The sequence below is a fragment of the Otolemur garnettii genome, unplaced genomic scaffold (genome assembly GCF_000181295.1).
Source record: "Otolemur garnettii isolate 467f Iridium unplaced genomic scaffold, OtoGar3 scaffold00008, whole genome shotgun sequence".
NCBI lineage: Eukaryota > Metazoa > Chordata > Mammalia > Primates > Galagidae > Otolemur > Otolemur garnettii.
This window is the reverse complement of record NW_003852403.1, coordinates 38228831-38238747: the sequence shown is the minus strand read 5'-3', so window position 1 is coordinate 38238747 and position 9917 is coordinate 38228831. Positions and strand designations below refer to the sequence as shown.

The window sequence follows — 9917 nt, the reverse complement described above, 5'->3', positions numbered from 1 at the left end:
CAGGGGAGGTATTCCCAGTACCCTGGAGGGCTGGTAAGGCAGGGGAGGGACGGTCACATTCCAGTCTTCAAAGAGAGCTAGCTGTTCACTGCTCTTCTCTTAACTTCCAGATTTTATTGTGCCCCAAGCAATTACCATGTTTTCATGTAATATTTTTTAAAGTGTGAAATACTTTTTTAGCTAAGAGATGACCAAGAGAACAAATGTGTTTTGCTGCTGTTTTGGTGCCACTCCCATTCCAGTAACTAGGGAATAAGATGCTTTTCTGAAAGAAGTAGTTGTTTTAAATCAGGAGGCTCTGAATGGACAAAATAAGCACTGCATTTTCAACAACTTGCTCAATGTTTTTAATATTTCATCACAAAAGCAAGAGATGTACACATAATTCTTCACACTTATTTTACAGAGTCAGGTGTAGTTTCTTACAGGAATAAATCCTGAAAATGCAAAGGGAGTATTCAGCATAAATACAATGAAAGAAAATAAAGATCAGATTCATATTGCCATTTGGACCACAGTAACTTACACAAGGAAAATGTACATTTGTTTTAGGTTTTCCAGAATTCATTTTGTTTGGCTTGTTTCCACAGCGAGGATACAGTACTGAGATCTGCTATTTGAAGAAAGTAACCTGACCCCTGTGGTAACTTCTGTTTGCAGGAACACACCTACTCTAGCACAAGCTGCACCTCAAGTGGTTAGCCCCATTTAGTTCCCGTCCTCTCTTAACTTGAACCAAACCAAATCAAACAAATCCTAGAATGGGGTCAGCAACAAGCAATACAGTGGGGAATATCAACCCTGATGGACAGAAACATTGCATCTGTAGAAAATCCAAAACCTTTTCTTCATATTCAGAACAATTAAGTTAAGCCTCCCAAGTAGGACAAATAAATCACATTTTTACTGACTTAAATCAAGTTTGATTCCAGGGAGTTTTAAAGATTTGTCTTTATTCCCCTCAGAATCAGCAGAATTCAAAATTTTATTCTACTTGAATCACACTGAGGCAAAAATAAAAAAGTCAGAAAATGAGAGTGAAATAAATACTCTCATATCAGACAATGCATTCCAAAACCATACAATGATGAAAAAATCAGAAATTATTCAAGTCTAAATAGAAAACAATTCTTATGAATAAAGGCATAATTTTTCTAATGTGTTTAGAATCAGTTTCATATACAATTTTTTACTTGATTATATATTATACTTTTGCCATTTTCCCCAGATGTGAAAAAGAATTAATGTCACATTTTCCATATATAAAATAGTATTTAATTATTTAAAAATCCATACAAATGATATTTATTACTATTTCTTACGAGAGTCCTCGTCTTTTCTCCATTGTGTTTTTGAATTCTGTAAACAAATTCCTGTATCCTGACCAGCGCTTGCTGGAGATCAATGATGAGTCAGGAATTTGGTGCCACTGAGTTCAACAGATGTGAAGTCTATGTGTGCTGGGACATACCATTCACCAAACTTCTCAGCTGCTTCACAACTGTCTCTATCAACTTCTGTTTGTCGCGATCATTCTTCCTGAACTGAGCAAATATGTTATTCTTTTTGCTAGTATCCTTGATCCTAGAAACATAGGTGAATGAAACAGCTTAGTAAAAGGAAATTAAAAGCTATGCTGTCACAAGTAAAGTATCTTGGCATGCTCTGAATTATCTCACACTAATCCTATGTTTGAAAAACATACTTCAAAGAAAGAAGGTACTAATAAACTTACAGATAGAGGTACTACACAAAAAATTAGCAGCTTTATTGTACATTCTATACGAAGTATTTTTGTATTAGTTAAGTAAATCTAAAATACACTAGGTTTATTACTATTGCACTGTTATCTAATTATCATTCCATAAAGTATGCTAAAATACATACCCTCTATGGACTCTGCAAATCACATTCATAGCAAGACAAGGTGAAAGGAAAAATAGCATTAGAAAATTTAAAACAATAATGTTTTTGCCTCAATGGTGTGTCATGGCATTGTAAAATAAATCGACATTTATTTTAAACAATTCCTTTTGCCCTTTCAAATAAAATACACCACAGATATTTTGAAATGTGGGAAAATGACATACAATTTTAATTTTAAAATGTAAAATCTTATTACTGATATGTAAAAATGAAATTTGATCAAGTAAAGTCTGTAACAGGAGGAAAAAGAAACACCTGAAATATGTTAAGTTGGATAAGATGCACCAGTAAATCCTGTTACCTCAGTTTTTACTATATTATTTTTTTCAAATCACATATTTCTCTACCTACAAAGAATTCAAGTCCATAATGGCAGGGTTTAGATAGCACTGGTGGCAAACATTCCAATTCCTGGCCACATTTTACAAAATACCTTCTTTCCCGTGTTACAAATTTTAAAAAAAAGCTCCAATTCTCACTTATAAACATATTTCTAAGGTCAGTTAAGCCAGCAACTCAGGATATAAGAGGAAAAATGTTTTGTCCACATCAATATAAACAGCAATTACTTATGAAACCATACCAACTCTGAAGGGCAAAAAAAGAAAGGCTTATCTTTTAGTCATTAAAATGGACTGAGCTTTTAAACTCCATCTAGATTTTCTCTTTTAATGGAAATCCCTCGTTCTTCATTTCATCAATGAACCAAAAAATGCTAAAATGTTATGCAAACAATTTTCAGAATTTACTCACTTCTCCAAAAGAGTAAGGGCTGTGTTTGGATTCACCCGCAGGTACTTAGAAGCTGGTTGTCCATAATCGGCTAGATAAGTAGACCAATCCCAAACCATAAACAGGTCAAGGAGCTGAGGAAGATGGGGAAATGTTAAAACTTCGGGTTCTTTATTCACAGTTAATACATACATTAAATATAGCTATTCTTGGACTATTTTAATATGACTTGCTTCTTAGATGGAATCGAATAAGGAAATTAATTTTTAAAACTTCATCAACTGTACTTTATAACCAAAATACTATCTTTTTACTTTGAAAGTACTAAAATTCCCAGGGGTGTTTTCTAATAAAATACTTTATTATCTTTTCAAATAGTTATAAAATAATAAAAATACTGTTAATATAGTAACAATTGTATTGATGTACAGAGATTTTTATCTTTACACTTTATTCAGTCAGTATCCAAATTTAATTAACACAAGTTGGTACTACTAACTATATTAAGAATTTTAAAGAACTTAAATTGAACCTTTTTTCTTCGAGTTAAGTATGTTTACCTTTCAAAGAAGCTGTTTGCACCTAGACTTTTTCCAAAGTAATTTAAACCAGAAGCTCAGATAATCTCAATTAAGTGCATTAAACAACCTCTGCTGGATTCTCCCTGGTGATAGATGCTCAGTAGCATTATGAAATGAGGGCTTCAGGATTCAGACTGTTAACTCCAGGCAATCATTTTGTATAAACAAACAACAACAAAAAAGAACCCCTCTTGTTTTCCGTGGTGTCTTAAAATTGACTATTTACTTTATAATCTCCAGTTGGAATCACTGTCAAATATAGAAGTAATCTTTTAAAAGCAATGCCATGCCTGAACCAAAGCACCAAACTCTTTATCCAACTTTAAAACCCTAATCCCCTTTAAGCCATTTAAAACCAACTTCCTATCCCCATTTGAATTGTTACAGAAAGCTAAATGCTTTACTTACTCCCTTCCCTTAGTTTTTATATTATTCTTTCTTTTTGTTTTAACTCACTTTTTAAGTAAGGGGTCTATTGGTTTTGCCTTCAAATGGAGGAAACATTTGCATTTACTCATCAGATGCAAGAGCCAACTCACTGACTCTGAGGGGGATAAAACTCTGGGAGTGATTAAAACCACCTAAAGAAAGGTGACAAGAAACCAGCTTTCCCTTAGGAAGCTAAAGGACTTGTCTGACTCTTTTCCTATCCAATTTACCGCTTTCTGACAAAAGACAGAAAATTCTATAATGAAAATATTGACTACAAAAAGATATTCTATTTTCTTCCAGACAAGATGACATTCTAAGTCATACCAAAAGCTGAAACACTGGTACAGAAACTAGACTGAGATAATGATAAAGACTATATTGTCTATAAAAGAAGAGAACTTACCTCAAGTTCTGTGTAATTTTTAACTAATGTTTGGTAACAAATAGATTTTTCTATCTCCTTTCACAAGGAGGAAAAGTTACTTGTCATACACTCAGATGGTAAGAATGTAAATTGGTATAACTTCTTTGGAACTTGATTCTGTAATGTGTTTAAGAACCGTATAAAAATGGACATTCTCTTTGACTCAGTAATGCTACTTCTAGGAATGTAACCTCAGGAAATGTAGACAAGAATTTACACATAGTGATATTCATCTCAAAAATGTTATTTGTGTTATCAAAAACCTGACAACAGCTTCAATACTACTAAGAGAATGGTTTAATTACAGCTGTATGATGCATATCATGTGGTTATTAAAATTAATGTTTAAATAGAATTTAAGTAACTTGGGGAAATGTGACAAGCATTGCTACTGAAGTTACATAAAGGCCATCAAAAAAGGCTGAAAGAAAAAAGAAGAATGGCTGTCATTTGTGTGATAAAATTAAAGGTGACTTATTTCCTTTATTTTTATAATACTCTACAATAGACATGTGCTAAAGCTATAGTTAGAAGTAAGGTTTATCTATTTATATATTAAAATATACTTCAGTAATGAATACCCCTTACATGGTTGTCAGAAAAAGCCTCCTTGTCAAGTGTTCCTTTGTCAGGTGTACGTATGTGTTAGATGTGTGCACACAGGCACACAACGGAACGTAATCCTCCTTTCTTTCCAAAAGGCATTAGCAATATGACACTTGGGATGTGGACAAGGAAGGGGTAAAACAAGGCTCTTTTTTTCTTAGGCTGACCTACCTTCAGGTGGGAAAGGAGAAACCTACTCGTTGAATTAAAAACCCACACCAACTCCACCTGTGAATATAGAACTGATTCTTCTATAGCTCAAAAACAGACTTTCCTAGATAAATCCTATGCTTACAATGTTCACATACCGGCAGATACTCGTACGCACTCATATGCAAATCGCTAGAAATTATAGAAACAACAAAATGAAACCTACCTGCCCATATGTAGACAAATCTAATCCACATGCGTCCATATTTACATGAATACATTGTCCAGATTTAATTTATAGATATTCATGGAAACTTGCACATGAACAGTTATGGACTCCTTTGCCAATGAGCATAAAAGGACCACAGATCTAGGTAAGATCCATTTACTTATCCAACACGTATTGATTGCCCACCTCTAAGGTGCTAGATACCAGCAATACAGTACCGGAACTAGGCAAAATCCCTTTCTGTGTTCAAGGAGTTCACAGTGTAAGTGGGGACGCAGTTAACAAAGAAGTAATATTTTGATATTAACACGAAGAAATCATAAAGAAAAAAACTATTCACACAAAATCCTACTAAACTACAGTAACAATGAGGAAGTTTAATACAGAGGGAGACAGAAACCACTGACTTATGCAGAAGCTGGTGACTGCTCGTTATTCTGTCTCTGCATCCCATGGCTGAAGCCTTGAGCACTATTTCAGTGTCAGAGTCTCAAAAAAATACAGGAATATGGAAAGAAAGGAAACATGAGCGATCAAGCAGCTTGATCTTATATTCTGATTTCTCATTTCCATGTGTATAAGGATTTTCAAAATGTAAATAAGTAAATAGAAACAAACTTGACAAAGGTAGGCAGGCACACTTAGGTGTCCAGTACTGTGTAACCACTCAATACATATTCAACAAATAACAAATTGATGATGCTGGACTACTATTCCAAGTTTACTTGAGAGCTCTTTTCTTAGGTTTCATGTGTACAAAAAAATGAGCACCCTACAGACTACTTTAGCTTATGCTGACAACTCTCTGAAAAGGCAGCGGGTGGGCAAACTGTGGCAACTGACTACAGACAACCAACTTCTTCCACCTTTCCCACATTTTCACTGGGTTATGGATAAAGAGGACAGATTCCCTTATGATACATAACACTGAGTCTAATGTTAATTGAGTTAAATGATCATCCTAGAGAAAGCAGTACTAATATTTCGGAATGGTCTACCAATTCCCTCATCCATAACAATCATAAGGTCCCCTTTTGCTTTTTAAAATGCATTTCTATTGAAGTGAAGGATCCAACACAAAAAACTAGGACTTTATTCCTAGGTTTCACCTAACACTATGCCAGGCCAGATTTTATGGACTGAGCCCATTTCCACAGGCTGCTTACCCATGCCTGTGGTGACCAAGATGCATGATTGCCTAGTCTTTGATTGGGATGGCCTAAAAAGAGCAAGATTGCTCTGGAGACAGGGCATGACGGGAAAGGGAAGACTGAGGGTGCTGCCCTGTATGAACCCTGACTCCTTCTCTGCATTCCAATAGTCACTGCTTTGTGGACTGCCTCTCACAAAAAGTGGTCAGGTTTCACAGGATGCACTATGTTCTTAATATTGAAATCTAATTTATGGAAAGTCTCACCTCTCTACTTCAAGTTTTGCTTCCTTTAGGTGGTAGTACATAAATAATACAATTATTAATAACATGAAATCTTTCAGTCTTGTAAATAAACAGTAAGACATGGTCTCAACAGGAGAATTTACGAGTTAACACATGTATCTAAAGTTCAAAGCTGTAGATCAAACATGAACAAAAACAAAAATCTCCCCAGATTACCCAAAAGCAATTTTACAATTACTTACTAAAGGGTAGTCAGACACAAGATAATGAAAATTGGTATTAAGTTCTATAAATGGGTTTGTTCTAATAGTCAAGTAAAATAATTCTACTTTAAATCCTTTGGGGAAGTAAGTAAAGGATAGATCATATAAAAATGAATAGCAAAATAATGTGACTCCATTCTATCTCGTGATGATTTATAAGATTATCTAAAATTAGTATCCTCTTTTTTCACCAGGGATTCAAAAGTACCCTTCATAACTAATCTGAAAACATAAAGTGGATATTTGCCAATATTTGTAAGTGAGTTGTAAGTTTCATTTCCTCAGCATTCCCAGTGTGTGTCTAGCAAACAAAAAGATCAGCTTAAGGAAAGAAATGATTGCATGGGTGGTCCCATTTATATGCTCAAAATAGTTGAATCACTTCAGAATCACGAGGAATTCATTTGTGTCAACCCATTTAGCTTGCTGACAGTTTCCCATCCTACAGACTCACTCTGGATCTACACCCAAGAAACTTGGGGTCTCAGGCCAGTTGAGATCACTTTGTGCAAATGACACAATGAATCTGGGCAGACTTAAAACCATTCTATGAAACTCCTGAAGTGACTTTATGCCTTTGTAAAAGTGAACCCACAGTGCCAGGTCATTTTCTCCTTGAATCTGGTTTAGCTTTCTTTGTTTTGGGTCTTTTGGGTTTTGCTTTTGAAGCACCTCAGGGGCAGTGACCCAGGACAGAAGATAAATAAAGTTAAGCCAACCTCAAGAGAAAAGCAACTGGGGATACCAGGTTTGCTTTTGTAAATGTGAACAGTGACCTGGGGGCTCAGGGTCAACCTCAGTCCCCCAAATTCCCTTTTCCAAACACTAAATGCACCTGGGACCTCAGAGCTGCTTTGCAGACTCCAAAAGTAAACCAGGAGATCATTTTTCCTTTGCCTCCAAAAAACAAAGCGGAGGCAAGGGTTCCGAGAGTGTTTCCGTGACTTAAACAACAACAAAAATCTTAAAGGCTAATACAGCTTTAAGGAAAAAATACTTGTCCTTCAAACAAATCCTGAGTAATTAGTCACTGGGAATTCAACAAAAATGGGTCTTACTAAGTTAGCCACCTTGGAGAAGAATACAAGTCCTTTTACTAAATACATGATGAGATCAAATGATGAGCTCCATATGATTTTTAAAGCATATGGCTCTTTCTTCCTTTCCAGCTATCTGAAAACACCACATTTGGAAAACTCCACATGAAGCAAGAAGAGAATTTTAAGTAGCAGCCAGAAGGAGCTTAGGCAAAAACCATAAAGCAGCGAAAGCGTATTGTACCTCCAGCCACCTCATTTTTTTGCCTTTAGGCATGGCTTGCCCTGATGCTGCCTTTGGCTCTCTGATACGCCCTCACCTAAGCGTGCCCTCTTCAAATGTCCCATTTGGCAAACTTGCTCCCACTCATCTGATCCACTCCCACCTCTATGAGGGTCAGCAGTGAAGGTATTGTTCTCTTCAAGTCACTTCACTCAGAGGACTTATACATAGGAAAAGTAGAATGTTGTTTAAATATTTTTGATGCTAAGCTAATGTAGTACTCCTAGATAACCAATAGTAGGTTTAGAATTTGGAAAAGAAGCAAATAGTGGAATTTACATAATTAATTTATAAACATCTACATTTGCTTTGCAGTAGAACCTCTATAAGCTGACTACACAGGGACTGTAACAAACTGGTCAACATAAGGAACTAGGCCTGCACTACTGATACGTACATGTGGTACGTGTCTGGTCTATGAAAAGTAGGTCAACTTAAGGAGGTGGTCAGTGTAAAGAGGTGGTTAACTATGAAGGTGGTTCAGTATTCTACTATATTTTGAATTTTGGGGGTCACCACCAGGGCTTAAAATGGCATATAGATACATATGTATGAATTTGCATACATATGTATGCAAATGGCATGTAGATACATATGTATTTAATTTGTTTATTAAAATTAATTTTATTGGCTCGTGTGGTGGCTTATGCTCGTAATCCTAGCACTCCAGGAGGCTGAGGCGGGAGGACTGCTTGAGCTCAGGAAGTTCAAGACCAGCCTAAGCAAGAGTGAGACCTGTCTCTACTAAAACTAGAAAAACTAGCTGGGCATCATGCCAGGCGCCTATAGTTTCAGTTACTTGGGAGGCTTAGGTAGAAGGATGGCTTAAACCCAGAAGTTTGAGGTTGCTGTGAGCTAAGCTGATGCCAGGACACTCTAGTCTGGGCAACAGACCAAGACTCTCTTCCAAGCAAGCAAAAAAAAAAATTAATTTTATCAAAGTAATACATAGTTAATAATCAAATGGAGTATACCATGAAACCAAGAGTTCACTGTCCTACTTTTTCCATTGTTACAGTTTTTTTTTTTAGTTTTTTTTTTTTTTGAGACAGAGCCTCAAGCGGTCAGCCTGGGTAGAGGGCCATGGCATTACAGCTCACAGCAACCTCTTACTCCTGGGCTTAAGCGATTCTCTTGCCTCAGCCTCCCAAGAAGCTGGGACTACAGGTGCCCACCACAACACCCAGCTATTTTTTTGGTTGTAGTTGCCATTGTTGTTTGGCAGGCCCAGGCTGGATTCAAACCTGCCAGTTCAGGTATATATGGCTGGCACCTTAGCTGCTTGAGCCACAGGTGCTAAGCCTGTTAAAAGTAATTTTGTTTAACTCCTTTTTTAGTTCTGATGATTACCTCAATATCTCTAAGGGGCTTATTTTTCTAATTTTAGATTTACTGTGTAACAGCCATCCCATATGAGAGTTTATCTTCCTTACATATACTACCTTTCTTTTTTGGTAGCTATCTCATAATTTTTCTCTGATTTTGGCTTTTATAACTTTACTATATTTTAACTTTTATTTCTTGTTACATCATCTTTATTTTAGTTTAGTTTTTTTTTTAATGGCTTTGAAATATATCACATAATTCACTCACTCAAAGGCTACAAATCAACCAGGAATGTAGGCTTATGCCTATAATCCCAGTGCTTTGGGAAGCGGAAGGACTACCTGAGGTCTGGGGTTCAAGACCAGCTTGGGGAACACAGCAAGACCCCAACTCTACCTCCCCAAAGGAAGTACAAAGTAATGATTTCAACTGTATTCACAGAATTGTTCAACCTCAGTTTTAGAGCTCCGTGAAGAATCCCCACACCCATGAGTAGTCACCCTCCAAACAGGAGCCCTGCACCATGTGGTCT

General features: G+C 36.2%; 1 protein-coding gene across 5 annotated transcripts in view; it reads right to left on the bottom strand.

The window, feature by feature from the left end:
• Positions 1-319: 319 nt before the first annotated feature.
• The window catches only part of EXOC6 (exocyst complex component 6), a 266050-nt gene continuing 256452 nt past the window's right edge, over positions 320-9917 (bottom strand). For 4 of the 5 annotated variants that reach the window (XM_023509517.1, XM_023509516.1, XM_012801415.2 and 1 more), the window contains 2 exons: positions 2680-2792; positions 320-1584 (listed from right to left, as the gene is read on the bottom strand). In XM_023509517.1, the coding sequence (XP_023365285.1) occupies positions 1452-1584; positions 2680-2792 (246 nt within the window). In that variant the 3' untranslated portion in view covers positions 320-1451. The remainder of the gene's footprint in view (positions 1585-2679; positions 2793-9917) is intronic. The other variant, XM_023509518.1, reaches the window with a different exon arrangement.